General features: G+C 39.6%; 1 protein-coding gene across 1 annotated transcript in view; it reads left to right on the forward strand.

Moving 5' to 3' along the window:
- LOC128667190 (oocyte zinc finger protein XlCOF6.1-like) overlaps window positions 1-12,854 on the forward strand; it is a 49,859-nt gene extending 37,005 nt beyond the window's left edge. Inside the window, exons 3-4 of the mRNA XM_053722119.1 lie at window positions 8,472-8,582; window positions 10,301-12,854. Of these exons, the coding sequence (XP_053578094.1) occupies window positions 8,472-8,582; window positions 10,301-11,238 (1,049 nt within the window). The 3' untranslated portion in view covers window positions 11,239-12,854. The remainder of the gene's footprint in view (window positions 1-8,471; window positions 8,583-10,300) is intronic.
- The last annotated feature ends 7,432 nt before the right edge of the window (window positions 12,855-20,286 follow it).

Here is a 20,286-nt window from a genome sequence, read left to right on the forward strand (position 1 = left end):
TCTATAAAAGTCTGTGATGCCTTATGATAAACAAAACAGTGATTAGACTTTGCATAAATAAAAAGAGAGAAGCGCTCAACCTGGGAACGAACAATAGCATAATAGCTTGCTCTATGGCTAGTTACCACCCAAGAAGCAGCCTCTTTTTGCTCAATATGTGCCTTTCACAGAGAAGAACTTTCCTGAAGCATATCAGTCTGATCCTGACTTTACAGTACAGTCCAGCCCCGAAATACCAGGCAATCCCTCTCTGAACGAGAGAAACAGCAAAACCCCAGACGTACGTTTCGGCCTATTGTGGGCCTCGTCAGTGAGGTGCAGCCATATCCCTCTAGGCACACTGAGCAACGGGTCCACGTCTGGATTCCCGCATCACACTTAGGGAGACTTCCCAAAATGTAATAATTTGCATAAATAAAAAGAGAGAAGCGCTCAACCTGGGAACGAACAATAGCATAATAGCTTGCTCTATGGCTAGTTACCACCCAAGAAGCAGCCTCTTTTTGCTCAATATGTGCCTTTCACAGAGAAGAACTTTCCTGAAGCATATCAGTCTGATCCTGACTTCACAGTATAGTCCAGCCCCGAAATACCAGGCAATCCCTCTCTGAACAAGAGAAACAGCAAAACCCCAGACGTACGTTTCGGCCTATTGTGGGCCTCGTCAGTGAGGTGCAGCCATATCCCTCTAGGCACACTGAGCAACGGGTCCACGTCTGGATTCCCGCATCACACTTAGGGAGACTTCCCAAAATGTCATAATTTGCATAAATAAAAAGAGAGAAGCGCTCAACCTGGGAACGAACAATAGCATAATAGCTTGCTCTATGGCTAGTTACCACCCAAGAAGCAGCCTCTTTTTGCTCAATATGTGCCTTTCACAGAGAAGAACTTTCCTGAAGCATATCAGTCTGATCCTGACTTCACAGTACAGTCCAGCCCCGAAATACCAGGCAATCCCTCTCTGAACGAGAGAAACAGCAAAACCCCAGACGTGCGTTTCGGCCTATTGTGGGCCTCGTCAGTGAGGTGCAGCCATATCCCTCTAGGCACACTGAGCAACGGGTCCACGTCTGGATTCCCGCATCACACTTAGGGAGACTTCCCAAAATGTCATAATTTGCATAAATAAAAAGAGAGAAGCGCTCAACCTGGGAACGAACAATAGCATAATAGCTTGCTCTATGGCTAGTTACCACCCAAGAAGCAGCCTCTTTTTGCTCAATATGTGCCTTTCACAGAGAAGAACTTTCCTGAAGCATATCAGTCTGATCCTGACTTCACAGTACAGTCCAGCCCCGAAATACCAGGCAATCCCTCTCTGAACGAGAGAAACAGCAAAACCCCAGATGTACGTTTCGGCCTATTGTGGGTCTCGTCAGTGAGGTGCAGCCATATCCCTCTAGGCACACTGAGCAACGGGTCCACGTCTGGATTCCCGCATCACACTTAGGGAGACTTCCCAAAATGTCATAATTTGCATAAATAAAAAGAGAGAAGCGCTCAACCTGGGAACGAACAATAGCATAATAGCTTGCTCTATGGCTAGTTACCACCCAAGAAGCAGCCTCTTTTTTCTCAATATGTGCCTTTCACAGAGAAGAACTTTCCTGAAGCATATCAGTCTGATCCTGACTTCACAGTACAGTCCAGCCCCGAAATACCAGGCAATCCCTCTCTGAACGAGAGAAACAGCAAAACCCCAGACGTACGTTTCGGCCTATTGTGGGCCTCGTCAGTGAGGTGCAGCCATATCCCTCTAGGCACACTGAGCAACGGGTCCACGTCTGGATTCCCGCATCACACTTAGGGAGACTTCCCAAAATGTCATAATTTGCATAAATAAAAAGAGAGAAGCGCTCAACCTGGGAACGAACAATAGCATAATAGCTTGCTCTATGGCTAGTTACCACCCAAGAAGCAGCCTCTTTTTGCTCAATATGTGCCTTTCACAGAGAAGAACTTTCCTGAAGCATATCAGTCTGATCCTGACTTCACAGTACAGTCCAGCCCCGAAATACCAGGCAATCCCTCTCTGAACGAGAGAAACAGCAAAACCCCAGACATACGTTTCGGCCTATTGTGGGCCTCGTCAGTGAGGTGCAGCCATATCCCTCTAGGCACACTGAGCAACGGGTCCACGTCTGGATTCCCGCATCACACTTAGGGAGACTTCCCAAAATGTCATAATTTACATAAATAAAAAGAGAGAAGCGCTCAACCTGGGAACGAACAATAGCATAATAGCTTGCTCTATGGCTAGTTACCACCCAAGAAGCAGCCTCTTTTTGCTCAATATGTGCCTTTCACAGAGAAGAACTTTCCTGAAGCATATCAGTCTGATCCTGACTTCACAGTACAGTCCAGCCCCGAAATACCAGGCAATCCCTCTCTGAACGAGAGAAACAGCAAAACCCCAGACGTACGTTTCGGCCTATTGTGGGCCTCGTCAGTGAGGTGCAGCCATATCCCTCTAGGCACACTGAGCAACGGGTCCACGTCTGGATTCCCGCATCACACTTAGGGAGACTTCCCAAAATGTCATAATTTGCATAAATAAAAAGAGAGAAGCGCTCAACCTGGGAACGAACAATAGCATAATAGCTTGCTCTATGGCTAGTTACCACCCAAGAAGCAGCCTCTTTTTGCTCAATATGTGCCTTTCACAGAGAAGAACTTTCCTGAAGCATATCAGTCTGATCCTGACTTCACAGTACAGTCCAGCCCCGAAATACCAGGCAATCCCTCTCTGAACAAGAGAAACAGCAAAACCCCAGACGTACGTTTTGGCCTATTGTGGGCCTCGTCAGTGAGGTGCAGCCATATCCCTCTAGGCACACTGAGCAACGGGTCCACGTCTGGATTCCCGCATCACACTTAGGGAGACTTCCCAAAATGTCATAATTTGCATAAATAAAAAGAGAGAAGCGCTCAACCTGGGAACGAACAATAGCATAATAGCTTGCTCTATGGCTAGTTACCACCCAAGAAGCAGCCTCTTTTTGCTCAATATGTGCCTTTCACAGAGAAGAACTTTTCTGAAGCATATCAGTCTGATCCTGACTTCACAGTACAGTCCAGCCCCGAAATACCAGGCAATCCCTCTCTGAACGAGAGAAACAGCAAAACCCCAGACGTACGTTTCGGCCTATTGTGGACCTCGTCAGTGAGATGCAGCCATATCCCTCTAGGCACACTGAGCAACGGGTCCACGTCTGGATTCCCGCATCACACTTAGGGAGACTTCCCAAAATGTCATAATTTGCATAAATAAAAAGAGAGAAGCGCTCAACCTGGGAACGAACAATAGCATAATAGCTTGCTCTATGGCTAGTTACCACCCAAGAAGCAGCCTCTTTTTGCTCAATATGTGCCTTTCACAGAGAAGAACTTTCCTGAAGCATATCAGTCTGATCCTGACTTCACAGTACAGTCCAGCCCCGAAATACCAGGCAATCCCTCTCTGAACGAGAGAAACAGCAAAACCCCAGACGTACGTTTCGGCCTATTGTGGGCCTCGTCAGTGAGGTGCAGCCATATCCCTCTAGGCACACTGAGCAATGGGTCCACGTCTGGATTCCTGCATCACACTTAGGGAGACTTCCCAAAATGTCATAATTTGCATAAATAAAAAGAGAGAAGCGCTCAACCTGGGAACAAACAATAGCATAATAGCTTGCTCTATGGCTAGTTACCACCCAAGAAGCAGCCTCTTTTTGCTCAATATGTGCCTTTCACAGAGAAGAACTTTCCTGAAGCATATCAGTCTGATCCTGACTTCACAGTACAGTCCAGCCCCGAAATACCAGGCAATCCCTCTCTGAACGAGAGAAACAGCAAAACCCCAGATGTACGTTTCGGCCTATTGTGGGCTTTGTCAGTGAGGTGCAGCCATATCCCTCTAGGCACACTGAGCAACGGGTCCACGTCTGGATTCCCACATCACACTTAGGGAGACTTCCCAAAATGTCATAATTTGCATAAATAAAAAGAGAGAAGCGCTCAACCTGGGAACGAACAATAGCATAATAGCTTGCTCTATGGCTAGTTACCACCCAAGAAGCAGCCTCTTTTTGCTCAATTTGTGCCTTTCACAGAGAAGAACTTTCCTGAAGCATATCAGTCTGATCCTGACTTCACAGTACAGTCCAGCCCCGAAATACCAGGCAATCCCTCTCTGAACGAGAGAAACAGCAAAACCCCAGACGTACATTTCGGCCTATTGTGGGCCTCGTCAGTGAGGTGCAGCCATATCCCTCTAGGCACACTGAGCAACGGGTCCACGTCTGGATTCCCGCATCACACTTAGGGAGACTTCCCAAAATGTCATAATTTACATAAATAAAAAGAGAGAAGCGCTCAACCTGGGAACGAACAATAGCATAATAGCTTGCTCTATGGCTAGTTACCACCCAAGAAGCAGCCTCTTTTTGCTCAATATGTGCCTTTCACAGAGAAGAACTTTCCTGAAGCATATCAGTCTGATCCTGACTTCACAGTACAGTCCAGCCCCGAAATACCAGGCAATCCCTCTCTGAACGAGAGAAACAGCAAAACCCCAGATGTACGTTTTGGCCTATTGTGGGCCTCGTCAGTGAGGTGCAGCCATATCCCTCTAGGCACACTGAGCAACGGGTCCACGTCTGGATTCCCGCATCACACTTAGGGAGACTTCCCAAAATGTCATAATTTGCATAAATAAAAAGATAGAAGCGCTCAACCTGGGAACGAACAATAGCATAATAGCTTGCTCTATGGCTAGTTACCACCCAAGAAGCAGCCTCTTTTTGCTCAATATGTGCCTTTCACAGAGAAGAACTTTCCTGAAGCATATTAGTCTGATCCTGACTTCACAGTACAGTCCAGCCCCGAAATACCAGGCAATCCCTCTCTGAACGAGAGAAACAGCAAAACCCCAGACGTACGTTTCGGCCTATTGTGGGCCTCGTCAGTGAGGTGCAGCCATATCCCTCTAGGCACACTGAGCAACGGGTCCACGTCTGGATTCCCGCATCACACTTAGGGAGACTTCCCAAAATGTCATAATTTGCATAAATAAAAAGAGAGAAGCGCTCAACCTGGGAACGAACAATAGCATAATAGCTTGCTCTATGGCTAGTTACCTAAAGAGGCTGCCTCCGGGTGGTAAATCGCCATAGAACAAGCCACTGAGCTGTTGTTCGTTCCTGGTAGAGCGCTTCTCTCTTTGTATGCAAATTTTTATGACCCTGGGGAAGTCTCCCTATGGGTGATGGGGGAAACCAGACGTGGACTCCTTGCCCAGTGTGCTTAGAGGAATGTGGCTGCACCTCACTGACGAGGCCCATAGGAGGCCGAAACGATCGTCTGGGGTTGTCATGTTCCTTGTTCAGAGGAGAATTGCCTGGTATTTCGGGGCTGGACTGACCTTACTTGGCGGGATCAGACTGATGTACTTCAGGAAAGTTTTCTTCTGTGAAAAGCACACTGGTCTAAAAGAGGCTGCCTCCGGGTGGTAAATCCCCATAGAACAAGCCACTGAGCTGTTGTTCGTTCCTGGTAGAGCGCTTCTCTCTTTGTATGCAAATTTTTATGACCCTGGGGAAGTCTCCCTATGGGTGATGGGGGAAACCAGACGTAGACTCCTTGCCCAGTGTGCTTAGAGGAATGTGGCTGCACCTCACTGACGAGGTCCATAGGAGGCCGAAACGATCGTCTGGGGTTGTCATGTTCCTTGTTCAGAGGAGAATTGCCTGGTATTTCGGGGCTGGACTGACCTTACTTGGCGGGATCAGACTGATATACTTCAGGAAAGTTTTCTTCTGTGAAAAGCACACTGGTCTAAAAGAGGCTGCCTCCGGGTGGTAAATCCCCATAGAACAAGCCACTGAGCTGTTGTTCGTTCCTGGTAGAGCGCTTCTCTCTTTGTATGCAATTTTTTATGACCCTGGGGAAGTCTCCCTATGGGTGATGGGGGAAACCAGACGTGGACTCCTTGCCCAGTGTGCTTAGAGGAATGTGGCTGCACCTCACTGACGAGGCCGAAACGATCGTCTGGGGTTGTCATGTTCCTTGTTCAGAGGAGAATTGCCTGGTATTTCGGGGCTGAACTGACCTTACTTGGCGGGATCAGACTGATATACTTCAGGAAAGTTTTCTTCTGTGAAAAGCACACTGGTCTAAAAGAGGCTGCCTCCGGGTGGTAAATCGCCATAGAACAAGCCACTGAGCTGTTGTTCGTTCCTGGTAGAGCGCTTCTCTCTTTGTATGCAAGTGATTAGACTTTACTTGCTGCCTGTCTAATTGTTGTTGCCGAGATCTCGCCAAGTAACTCATTCAGTGCCAGGTGAAGGTGTAGAATACTGATAAGTGTCAAGTCATACCCCTGGTTACAAGATAACGCCTAACAAAAACATTTTTCACAAAAAAATAAATGCCCAAACAAGGGGTCACAATCTAAAGTTTAGAGGGTATCAGATTCAGGAGAAATGTGAGGAAGCATTTTTTTTACAGAAAGGGTGGTGGATTCATGGAATAAACTTCCATTTGAGGTGGTAAACACAAAGACTGTAGGAATTAAAAAATGCCTGGGACATGCATAAGGCTATCCTAAGGAAAAAGTAACATGTAATATGGGTAGACTTGATGGGCCTTTTTGGTTCTTATCTGCCGTCAAATTCTATGTTTCTATGGGTCTGATTTCTAAAAGCACAGCCTTTTAAATGTCTCACAACCTATCAGAGATTTATATCTGCTTACACCCTCTCCTACAGCTATTATTATCAATCACGATTAAAGGGTCATGAAACCTAAATGTTTTCTTTCATGATTCAGATAGAGCAGCAATTTTAAACAACTTTCTAATTTACTTCTATTATATATTTTGCTTCATTCTCTTGATATCCTTTGCTGAAATGCATATCTAGATAGGCTCAGTAGCTGCTGATTGGTGGCTGCACATAGATGCCACGTGTGATTGGCTCACCCATGTGCATTGCTATTTCTTCCACAAAGGATATCTAAAGAATTAAGCAAATTATATAACAGAAGTAAATTGGAATGTGGTTTAAAATTGTATTCTGTATCTGAATCATGAAAGAAAAAATTTGGGTTTAGTGTCCCTTTAATTGCTACTTGATGTTTTTATCCATATTATTGTGTTTTTAGAAAATATGTATTTATATACTACAATACATTTCATCTTCAGACAGAGCAAACAATTTTAAATAATTTTCCAATTTACTTCTAGTATCTAATTTTCTTTGTTCTCTTGCTATCCTTTGTTGAAAGCATACCTAGATAGCCACAGGAGCAGCATCTGGCTGCTGATTGGTGGCTGCACATGTGTGCATCTTCTCAGTGAATCACCTGAGGTGCTCAGCAAGATCCCAGTAGTGCGCTGCTGCTCTTTCAATAAAGGATACCAAGAGAATTAAGCAAATTTGATAACAGAAGAAAATTGAAAAGTTGTTTACAATTTGTATGTTCTGAACTATGAAAAAAAATTGGCTTCATGACCCTTTGTGTCATAGGCTGTTCATCATAATCTCTGGGAATAATGGTGTGAACGGCCATCTTGTATTTGGCACCAGTTAGTGAGCCGAGTCATTTTCTGTGGGCATTAGAAACTACAGTTTCCAAGGTCAGGTTATTTTCTATAATAGAGGCAGAACTTTCCAAATGTCCTGGATCTTTTGTCACAGAAAAAAATAAATCGTTTATATGTCCAAGATTAGCTCCTAGGGCCGTTAGGTTCAGCCGTACGATTAGTTTGTTAACAGACATTTGTTAACCCTTTATTTTCCATAAGGAAAAGTATGATAGTTTACTGCACCTTTATTTATTTACTTAAAGGGACAGTCTAGTCAAAATTAAACTTTTATGATTCAGATAGGACTTGCAATTTTAAACAATTTTCCATTTTACTTTGATCATCAAATTTGCTTTTTTCTCTTGGTATTCTTTGTTGAAAGCTAAACCTAGGTAGGCTCATATGCTAATTTCTAAGCCCTTGAAGGCCGCCTCTTATCCCAATGCATTTGACAGGTTTTCACAGCTAGAGAGTGCTAGTTAATGTGTGCCATATAGATAGCATTGTGCTCACTTCCGTGGAGTTATTTATGAGTCAGCACTGATTGGCTAAAATGCTAAAAGTCAGTCATGGGCACTGGAATAAGGGGGCAGTCTGCAGAGGGTTAGATACAAGGTAATCACAGAGGTAAAAAGTATATTAATATAACTGAGATAAGGGGGCAGTCTGCAGAGGCTTAGATACAAGGTAATCATAGAGGTAAAAAGTATAATAATATAACAGTGTTGGTTGTGCAGAACTGGGGAATGAGTAATAAAGAGATTATCTATCTTTATAAACAATATAAATGTTCAAGTAGACTGTCCCTTTTAAACAAATGTTCTGAACTTAATCGTATGCAATACATGCTCAATATGAAATATAAATGCCACTGATTAACCACTGCAATGTGTCCCACTAGGAAATATTCTTGTGAAGCCTTTACTTGTCTCAAAGATTGAGAGAGGAGAAGATCCATATCTGGTTAATGTCCAAAAGATCAACCAGGGGAAAAGTCTGATAAAAGCAGAAGGTGGGTAATGAAGTTATAAGGAAAGTATTTTGCATTGACTCTTCAGATCTTAAAGGGATGAGTAACTAAATAACATGTGGGCCTTGTCATTGAGGTGCAGCCATTTCCCTTAAGGCACATTGGGCAGAGAGTACATGTCCGTCCGGTTAATCCCATCACCCTTAGGTAAACTTTTCCCAGGATCATAATAAACATATACAAACAAAGAGGAGCACTCAACCAGGAACGGACAACGGCTCAGTAGCTTGTTCTTTGACGGCCTCAAACATGGAATCCATGCTCAGGATGCCTAGAGGCTTATGGAACACTCTCCCTCATGCTGGCAGACGTTACCCTAATCTGCCTTCTATGAAACACTCCCTGAAGACATTTATGTTCTGACAAACCTACCATCCAACTCAGTAATAAATTATATATATATATATATATGTTTCCATGCAAGGTTAGCACTCTAGCATAACTTCTTAGAGCCCCTGAGTCACAAATGAATATAGGTATACAAGAAAAACTCTTCTCTCTTTTTCATAAATTTTTCAACATTTATTTTCCAATAGCCCTTTGCGATCAAACTCCTTGACATGTATGTACCATATACCTTTTGAAGCCTTATAACTTTTTTTTAACTATTTATATGAATAATTTTAACAGTGTATATATGAGTGTAACTGTATTATTTCACGTATTAATGTTGTGTTTAGTGAACTTTTTTAAGCCTTTACGTAAGGTCTTCAGCCACGCAAATCCGACTAGTGCAAATTAAGTTTGCGTTTGATCGGTCGTGTTTACTTTTCACGTGTAATACTGTGCTAAAGTTTGTGTGGTCGCAATATTGATATCTAGCTCTAAGTGTGTTAAATGTCAATATTTAAAGCTAGAGATTTCACATTTTTTTGGGCAGTGTCCTAAGATATTTGTATTTTGGCATATAACATATTTCTGGTTAATATTGCTTAATATTTAACTCCTTAAATTGAATCTTAAGTTTGGAGTTTGCAGATTAGGGGCATGGATAGGTTGTCCTATATTTTTTAGAAGTTTTGTAGCTCTGGAAATACAGGATAGTTACTACATTGAAAAGACCATGTGACAAAAGAATGAATAAAGAAAATAAGGCTCAAAAACTTCTAAAACAATTAGACTGTCTATAGGCTTATGTGTAGATGATGTGAAGATGATGGTATACAACAGGAACCCACGGCTAAAGGTGTTTTTAGACATTACTATTGTCATCTATGATTGTGGCTGTATAAATTGTTGGGTACTAGAAAAAGGACAGTAGATTATGGCAGTACCATTACTTTTTTGGAGTTGGCTTTATATGGTACAACTTTGGTACTTACTCACCTGTACTGATATGGTTCAAGTAAATAATTTATTGATGTTATGTCAATGGCAATCAGCCCTATTTATCAATAGGCATATTCCCAACAAGGTACCTGAACCACAACATTAAAGAACAATAAGGCACCATCCTCTGCAATTATTATCACACAAGTATTTACTCATGTGGCCCCCTCCTGCTCTCATTTAACCAATGCAAGTCATCTGGGATGATTTAAGTTCCTCACCTCCGAGGAGACAGTTTCATAAGAAGACTTAATGGGCTCTGAAAGCTGGTTTTGCAATACTATGATTCTGATATGTGTGAAGAAATTTATGTATTAATAATTATGTCTGATTGTTAACCTTATTATTTGAAATATATTTCTCCTCAACAGATGAAACCATAAGACTGGATATGGATGACGAATTCAAGAATACCATTGTTTTTTCCAGTCTTTTACAAGATGAGAGGAAACCTATAAAAGGTCAATTTCTGTGCTTAGAATGTGGGATTTTTTTAAATGATCAATTAGAACTTCATATGCATACGAAAATGCATAGAATAGAGAAACTGACATGCCCTGGATGTGATAAATATTTTACAGATGAATCCGCTCTTATCATACATCACCAAATTCATACTGGAAAGAAAAAATTTTCATGTTCTGAATGTGGGGAGTTGTTAACCAATAAAAAATCCCTTCTTCGGCATAAGAAATTCTGTACAGGAGAGAGAAAAACTGTCTGTTCTGGATGTACAAATTATTTAACATGTAAAACAAATCTTATTAAACACCAGACAGGAGGGAAATCATTTAAATGTTTGGAATGTGGGAAATCGTTTGCAGGTAAATCCACTCATACTAGCCGCCAGAGAATCCATAAAAGAGAAAAAACGTTTTCATGCTCTGACTGTGGGAAATGTTTTGAAGCAAAAAAGACCCTTAACAGACACCAGCGAATCCATACCGGGGAGAGAATCTTTTCATGTTTTGAATGTGGGAAAGGTTTTACATCTGTATGGCATCTCAATAGACATGAGAGAATCCATACAGGAGAAAAACCATTTTCATGTTCTGATTGTGGGAAATGCTTTACAGTTAAATATTCTCTTATTACACACCAGAGAATCCATACGGGAGAAAAGCCATTTCCATGTTCAGAATGTGGGAAAAATTTTAGATGTAAATCATCTTTGAATCTACATCAGAGAACTCACACTGGAGAAAAACCGTTTTCATGTTCTGAATGTGACAAATGTTTTAAAGATAGACGAGCTTTTTTTAAACATCAGAGAAAACATGCTGGAGAAACAATATTTGCATATCCTTAATGTGGGAAATGTTTTATAGGTTAAAGGGACGTTAAACCCTTGAGTCCCACTCTGGTGCTAACGATGGCTCAAAGCCGTTGCTAGCACTCTCCCACCTTGAGGGAGATCTGGGGGCTCTCACCCGCTCCTACCCTGGCAATCGGCCTTCATAGTGACAAGCATCGCCGGGGCTTCACGTTTTACGTGGTGACGTCACCGCGCAACTTTATTAAAAATTTACAATACAAAGTATAGGGAAAGGGGGCATGTTGCTTAGAAGCCTGTATCTCAGACATCTCAGCAGCTACAGACCCTAAACCCTTCGTTGGAAAGGTAATCGCCTAACCTTTCCAACGGTGTCTTGGAGATCTGGGAAAAAAATAGAAAAGTAAAAAATTTTTTACAAATAAATAAAAAAAAAACAACCTTAAATCAGCTTAGCACTCAAAGGGTTAAACAACTTTGCAATATACTTTCATTATTTATTTTGTATCCTTTTCCCGTGATTTAACAGAAATTTGATAGCCCACAATTTTCAATTATATGTGGATATGTAGATTCCGGAATCTAGGGCTGTCCAATTGGACTCAACAGAGAAGGCAACCTTTGTTACAACATGGCAGAGTCCATTGCATGATGGATGCTATAATTTATCCATTTTTTTAAGTTAAACTAATATCATTAAAAAAAAATCTTCATATTATTCTCAAGCGAATCTTTGCTTTGAATACGACATTCTATCTATTATTTATTTAGTCTATAATGTTCCCTTAAAGGGACATGAAACCCCAAAAATGTATTTCATGATTAAGATAGAGAATATAATTTCAAATAACTTTCCCATTTACTTCTATTATTTAATTTGCTTCTTTTTCTTGTTACCCTTTGCTGAAATGTTAATCTAGGAAAGTTCATGTGCAGCAGAGAACCTAGGATGTAGCTGTTGATTGGTGGCTGCATATATAAACCGATTGTCATTGGCTCACCCGTGTGTTCAATTAGAAACCAGTAGTGCACGGCTGCTCCTTCAACAAATTATACCAAGAGAATAAAACAGATTAGATAATAGAAGTAAATTAGAAAGTTGTTTAAACTTGTATTCTCTATCTGAATCATGAAATATTTTTTGGGGGGTTTCATGTCCATTTAATGAAATTTTAATAAGCAGTAGAAAAGTAATATATGGGAAAAAAATACTACGAGTGTACATACAGAGATTTCAGAAGATAATGCTGTTAAGATAATTTTGAAGCAAAATTTATTCTTGTGAAACAGCAACACTCTAAAATCAGGATTTGCAAACAGATTTTAGTGTGTTGCTGCTTCACAAGAATAAATTTGATTTTGAAATTAGCCGAACAGCACAAAGGTATCCAAAACTTCCGAATGCACACCACTAAAAATACATTTTTGGTGTATAGGAAATGTTTTATTTCTTATTTGTTGTAGAAATTAATTCATATATAAAGACATAAAAATCGCATTAGGATCTAACAAGTTCTAACAAATTAATATAGGAATCAATAGTAAAGGATAATGCTAGATTATGTATATAAATGTTGGAAATAAAGATACTTTTGTGTAGAACTGAACATTTTCATGTACAAGAAAGAAAAATAAATGTTGGTTGTGTCATAGATGCTGATTTGTTCAATAAATAATTTTTTTATATACAAAAAAAGATGTTGAAAGCATCGCAATATATTGTTATAGTTTATTATAGTCTTACATGAAGTAGACAGTAATATTCAATCAAAAATTGAATAAAGGACGTGCTGTGTGTTTTCTTGCGGCCCATTCAAGCCAACCACCAACACAGGTAAAGTCTGGTATTGACTACGGAAACAGAAAGCCGTGGAGATCAAGAATCAGTAGGAATCTAAGGGCTCGTTTCCATTGAGCCGTAATTAGGTTTGTGTACGCTCACAAACCGTTAAATATGACGTTGGAAGCAATATCGTTCATGACTGCTTCCAATGGCCCGTTATAACTCAATTTCGGCAACCGGACTCTGGCTGCCGAAAACATTTTCGTGTCCCATAGAAAGTATCAGAAGCCGCTAATCTTTAAATAATACCAGGTTTTCAATGACAGAGCAAACTGTTAATAGATACACTCTCTGTGCAAAGAAAATCACAAAGACAAGGGCGCCTCCTCGTGTGATACAGTTTGGACAAATGTAAAAAAGTGAATACAGATTTTATACTCACAAGTAAAGCAGCACTCTGTTGTGCTTATAGAGGCAGACTGGGAGTTCACAGTGTCCCAGTTCACTGACCAAGGCAGTGCAGCAAATCACTCCAGGGTAGGTTTTAATCAAGCTCAGACTCTCAGCGAAGAGTTAAAATACCATAGTTTAATGGTGCAGTAAAATACAATATAAAATGTCACAAATGTGACTGTACAATGGATGAACAAGCAACGCGTTTCTCAGATCTCTGTCTGTTTCCTCAGGCTGAGAAACGCGTTGCTTGTTCATCCATTGTACAGTCACATTTGTGACAATTTATATTGTATTTTAATGCACCATTAAACTATGGTATTTTAACTCTTTGCTGAGATTCTGAGCTTGATTGAAACCTACCCTGGAGTGATTTGCTGCACTGTCTTGGTCAGTGAACTGGGACACTGAACTCCCAGTCTGCCTCTATAAGCACAACAGAGTGCTGCTTTACTTGTGAGTATAAAATCTGTATTCACTTTTTTTACATTTGTCCAAACTGTATTACACGAGGAGGCGCCCTTGTCTTTGTGATTTTCTTTGCACAGAGAGAGTATCTACCCAGACTGGTTTTGCGACAAGGAGCTGACTTCTGGATCTAAGGGAGAATCCTATATATGCACTACCCAGGAGGACTAATAAACCTCTGAAGTGCCCTCTTAAAGTGAAGGTAAAGTTTTTTCATTAAAAATTAATATGTATAATCCTTTAACAGTGTCCAATGCAGTCGCTATTGTTTTTTTTTAAATAAACTTATTTTTGACAGTATTTATCTACCTACATTTTTCTTATCGTTGCCATCCGATTCTCCTCCCATCCAGCATTTCCAGGTTTCTGATACTTTGACGTATAGAGCTGTCCCACCCGCTCTATACGTGTCAACTAAGCTCGTGCACATCGAGCGTCTCATAACCGCGCATGCGCATTCTAAATTCTCTGTCACCAGTTTGCGATCCGATGCGGTTGAAACTATGCCAGACAACTACCGGTTAATGCGCATGCGCTACACGTGGACGCGCTCGCTTTGCAAGTAGGAACTACAAATAGTTGGGCATGCGCAGAATTAACCAATTAACTAACGGCCAAAGAATCAATTGGCTGTCTAAACAACGTGATCGTTATTTAGAAAAAAAAAAACGGGTTGATTTTAGGATAGCAGAATCCGAGCAAATTATAAAATATATCTAAGGTAATTTTGAAAGATCGAAGTATTGATGAATGAACATACTATTTATTTGGCATGATATATTCATTTATTTGTAGCAGACCCATTAACTTTACCTTCACTTTAATCTTGGGACTATCTGAGCATCAATATCATATACAGATAAGAACTTACTAGAGACTTAATACTATTTATTTATTATAGATTGTTTTCAGCTGCATTTTCTGTTTATATTGATCTCATCACATCATCACATTTGATGAGAGTCCATGTCTCAATTTTTCTGTAATTTTCATTATTATTTTTTGTCTTTATACATTATTATTTGATCATTGTATATTATTTTTATAGTGTTTATTGTTTTTACTAAACCAGTATTATCCTACAGATTGTTGTAATACATTTATATTTATATTAGGCTTTGGTTGGCCCCTTTTTTAAAATTATATATTTCTTCTAGCGCCCCCCAGAGTTACGCTTGCATAGTATAACAGGTATTTCCAAACTGTTAATACACTGTCGGAGGCTGCTGATGCATTAACAAAAATTACACCCAGCTCAACTATTGAGACCTATTTTCTTTTGAAATCTAACCTGCCTCCCAAAAATAAACCCGACACATCAAAACCCCTCTATCCGCCAACCCCCCCACATTGCAATTTATAATAAATGTATTAACCACTAAACTGATAACCCCCCACATCGCAACTAACAATAAAATGTATTTACCTCAAAACCGCCATTCCTCCACAACGCAATCTACCTTTTTAAACTACTAACCTCTAATCCGCCATCCCCCCACAACGCAGTCTACCTGTTTAAACTATTAACCTCTAATCTGCCACCCCAACGCAATCTACCTATTTAAACTATTAGCCCCTAATTCGCCATCCACCCCCACAACGCAAATAACTAAGCCCCCTAACTTAACCCCCCCTAAATTAACCACAATTACATAAAAAAATACTAAGTTACAATTAAAATAAAAAAATTCTAACATTACTTTAAAAATAAAATATAAGATTACATTATATATAAATAAACCTAAAATTACAGAAAAAATAAAAACACCCCCTAATCTAAGACTAAACTACCAATAGCCCTTAAAAGGGCCTTTTGTAGGACATTGCCCTAAAGTGATCAGCTCTTTTACCTAAAAATACAAATTAACCCTTAACAGTAAACCACCCAACCCACCAAAATACAATTAGCTGATTTGAACAGCCAATAGGATTTCAGTAGCTCTCATCTTATTGGCTGATTTGAAAATGTCAGCCAATAAGAATGTAAGGTACCCCAAATATAAAACCGGGTACCTTGCATTCAATTTTCAGTGTGTGGCGACGATCGTACGAAGAGTATCCTCCACGCTGAATGTCTTCCGCGGCTGCCCGTCTTGTTCCACGGTCACCTCCGCTCCGCGCCACCTTTGCCCTGGATGAAGATAGAAGAGGTCCCCGCATTGGATGAAGATGTCGCCGCCTGGAAGCAGACCTTCTCCACCCTTTATGGGCAATGGGTAGCTTAGGTTTTTTTTATTTTGGGCGGTATGGTGGGTTGGGGTTAGGGTTAATTTGTAATTTGGGGGGTTAGAGATTAATTTGTATTTTTAGGTAAAAGAGCTGATCGCTTTAGGGCCCTTTTTTATTTTTATAGGGGTATTAGATTAGGTTTAGATTTTTTTATTTTTGATAATTTGGTTTATTTTTTTCTGTAATTTTAGATTTTTTTTTTTAAAGTAATGTTAGGATTTTTTATTTTTTTTTTATTAGTGATTAGATTAGTTATATGCGTTCTCGGGGGATGGTGGATTAGGGGTTAATAGTTTAACAAGGTAGATTGCATTGTGGGGGGATGGCGGATTAGGGGTTAATACATTTATTAGTTATTGTGGTGGGGGGATGTCGGTTGAGAGGTAGATATTGCTCATGCGTTAGGTGTTTGATTTTATCTTAACAACGAGCGACGGGGAAAATATACGCACCGCACTTGTATGTGAATGCTAACTTACACCTACATGAAAAGGGCGACTGCACGCAACGCACTATCCTTTTTAATGGAAACCTGGTACTAAAATGGAGCCGTAAATTACTTTTAGCTGACGGCAACTTCGGTAGCTTACGGCTCCATTTTTAACGGCTTAATGGAAATGAGCTCTTAGTGTAGAATCCGGGGGACTGATACAGAACAAGCGCTCACCATATCGTTATACAATTGTATAAAACAAAATCTATTTAGAGCATTTAACAAATATACAAGGAAAGTGTGTGTAACATATATAAATTCCAATGGGAGAGACAGCCTGATGTGTTTTGCTTTACATCAGGGCTTTCTTAAAGGACCGGTAAATACAATAGATTTGCATAATAAAAATACAATACAATGGCACTTAGTCTGAACTTCAAATGAGAAGTAGATTTTTTTTGACACATTTCAAAGTTATGTCTATTTCCATTTCAAATGCATCATGTGACAGCCATCAGCCAATCACAAATGCATATACGTTTATTCTGTGAATTCTTGCACATGCTCAGTAGGAGCTGGTGACTCAAAAAGTGTAAATATAACAAGACTGTGGACATTTTGTTAATGGAAGTAAAGTTTTTTTTTAAATTGCTGCTCTATCTGAATCATGAAAGTTTAATTCTAAAACCCAGGGAAGTGGTGGATAATTGAAATGTATCTTCTAATCTAAGTTTATGTTGTCAATACAACAACACATGGTTATAAATTGTGAAATTAGAAAAGGAACAGCAAAAACAAAACCGTTCGTATTAGTTCTTATCAGAACATAGGTTTGATTTGCAGCTATGTAAAGCAATATTCATTTAAGTTATGGTGAAGATAAAAGCATGATATTAAAATCCTACATTTTATAAAAGAGCCATAGAATTATTGCATAGACAATTAGCTCATCTAAGCAAGTAGCCACACTTGCTTTTACCCAAAAGTACTTTGTATAAATTGTTACCAACACAGCAGAGAACTCTGGGTAAGATATGCAAATTAGATATACAATATCTCATGCTTTTTGCTTCTAGTACAGTTTAACCACAGCGATCCCCTTATGAGGTAGGTACAGCAAAAACAAAACCACTTCTGGACAGCTGTTTCTAAATTATTCATTCTTATCAGCAGAACATAGGTTTGATTTGCTGCTACGTAAAGCTCATTTCCAGGGCAAAAGCAATATTCATTTAAATTATGGTGGAGATAAAAGTGTGAGATTAAAATTTTCCATTTTATAAAAGCAAGAGCCATAGAATTATTGTATAATATTGCATCAGAGCCGTAGACTGTTGCAGAGCTGGTGTCACGTGGTGCTCTAGAAATGAGGGTCAAACTAGCACCTCTTTATTGTCAGGAAAGGTTGAAGTGGGTGTCAACTGCACAATTGTGTGACAGAGAGGGGGAGGAGAGAAACTGACAAAGGAAATGGACGGGAGAGTGGTTGTGATATAAAATGCTCAAAGGGGTATGAAACCCAAAACATTTCTGTCATGATTCAGATAAAACAAGAAATTGTAAACAACTTTCTAATTTACTTATATTATTCATTTTTCTTTGTTCTCTTGTTATCCTTTGTTGAAAAGCAGAGACGTATTCCTAGGAGCCGGCCCATTTCTGAGACACTATATGGCAGCAATTTTACAAGAGCGCTACATGGCAGCAATATTTCCTGCCATTTAGTGTTCAAAATGCCTACCTAGGTATCTCTTCAACACAGAATATCATGAGAACAAAGCAAATTTGATAATAGAAGTAAATTGGAAACTTTTTTTAAATAGTTTGTTCTGTCTGAATCACAAAATAACTTTTTGGGTTTCATATCCTTTTAATAATGAATAGTAAACATCTTTGAATTATATTTTTTATCATTTCTTAATTTCTTTTGATCCCCTTCTACTGTAATTTATCTCTGAAAACTGGGTTTTCTTATTCTGAGAACTGGAAGTACACACTAAAAACTTCACAAGCTTAACTCTGCTACATATATCTTTCCCTAAATGTACTCAGCAGAGGTGATAATATAAGATACAGCAAAACAATGCAAGTTTTGCTAACAAAGTGATAGCAGCAAGCCGTAACTACTATATTAACAAGTCCTTGGCTCCTCCAAGTGAGGCAAGTGGTTTTGAAGTTTGGCCAATGAAAATAAATTGCTGTGTGGTGTTAATATGTTCAGAAAGTTATCACACCTTGTTGGTAAAAATTATTGTAAGACTAAAGAAAAGTTGTAATTTTATGTTAAACTACCTTTTTAATAAAGGTTGGAAATATAAAGTATATAACAATACACAAAGACGTGAAATCTAATCTATACTGGGTAATTTCCAAAAAAGTCACATAAAAGGAAAAAAGAAAACTTAAAGGGACAGTATACATCAATGTTCATATAACTGCATGTACAGAAACTACTATAATGAAGAATATGCCCAGATACTGATATAAAATTCCAATTTAAAAACGTACTTAGAAGCTCCCAGTTTAGCACTGTTGATGAGGTTAGGCTGGGACACCCAGTGAAAGGGCTGAGAAATCAGGAAGAGCACCCCCCCTCCCCAGCATATGAAAGGACCCATTACACAAACAGGAGCAGCAGGAATCTGTAGACTTCAGTTTACATCTGATGCTTTGGGGCTTGGTTAGGAGTCTGAAAATCAGCACAATGTTATTAAAAAATAAGCAAAACTATACGTTGTTACAAAACATTCCCAGATGGGCTGTATAAATGGATCATCTACAAAACATTTATGCAACGAAAAATCTAGTGTACAATATCCTAGCCCAGCAGCCCTCTTCAAAAGACATTGTAATATTTTAACTGCTGGTTGGTCAAGCTCCACATCTTTATACTGGGCACAACGCTCTAGGGGTTTAGATAATCTTGTCCTCAGACAGACGTATCAAACATTCACAGATCAGTAATGTTGTCTGCTTTTAGACATCCGTATTGTACACTTCTGGTTAGCGCCCATAATACCGAGCAAGAGCGCTACATTTTTGCGGTAGCTGCACAACTCTATATTATTCATGTGGACTTTTCTTTATATAGGTTTTGTAACTTTTAAACGGTGTATAAAAACTGCACAAAAAACGACTGTCTGTATTGTGTGTGCTAACTGCCAACCTCACTATGAATGTGCTCCGCCTCTGTCACAGGGCGCAGTAATACTTGCGCTGCAATATGGCGGCACCCAGTATGAAAATCTGGAGCTCCACCAATTGGCTACTTTAAAGGTTGAAAAAAATAAGAGACCAGCTCTGAAGAGAGTTGGAGGCACATGAGGAAAAATAATATCATGGTGAGACGTTACTATTCTGTAGAAGTTGTGTCCAGTAGTTTAATGACCCTTTAAATTTTAGTATTTTTTCTACTATGAGTTCACTAGTGGGAAACAGTTATAACTTTGTATTGAGTTTTCTACGCTCAAGATAAACATATGGCTTCTTTCATGTATATATTCTATAGCCTGTGTGCCCATAAGATCTATAAGCGCTGACCAATAGATCACAAGACTGTGTGATTTCTGTTTTTTCTTCACTTAAGCCCAAACTATCACCATTGGCTGAGAAATATAAAATGGTGTTTTGCAGAAGTATATTCTGTACCACTACAATGGGTTCAACTTATATAGGATAGTGATGGCAAACCTTGGCACTCCAGATGTTTCAGAACTAT

Source organism: Bombina bombina, chromosome 7 (assembly GCF_027579735.1).
Source record: "Bombina bombina isolate aBomBom1 chromosome 7, aBomBom1.pri, whole genome shotgun sequence".
Lineage (NCBI taxonomy): Eukaryota > Metazoa > Chordata > Amphibia > Anura > Bombinatoridae > Bombina > Bombina bombina.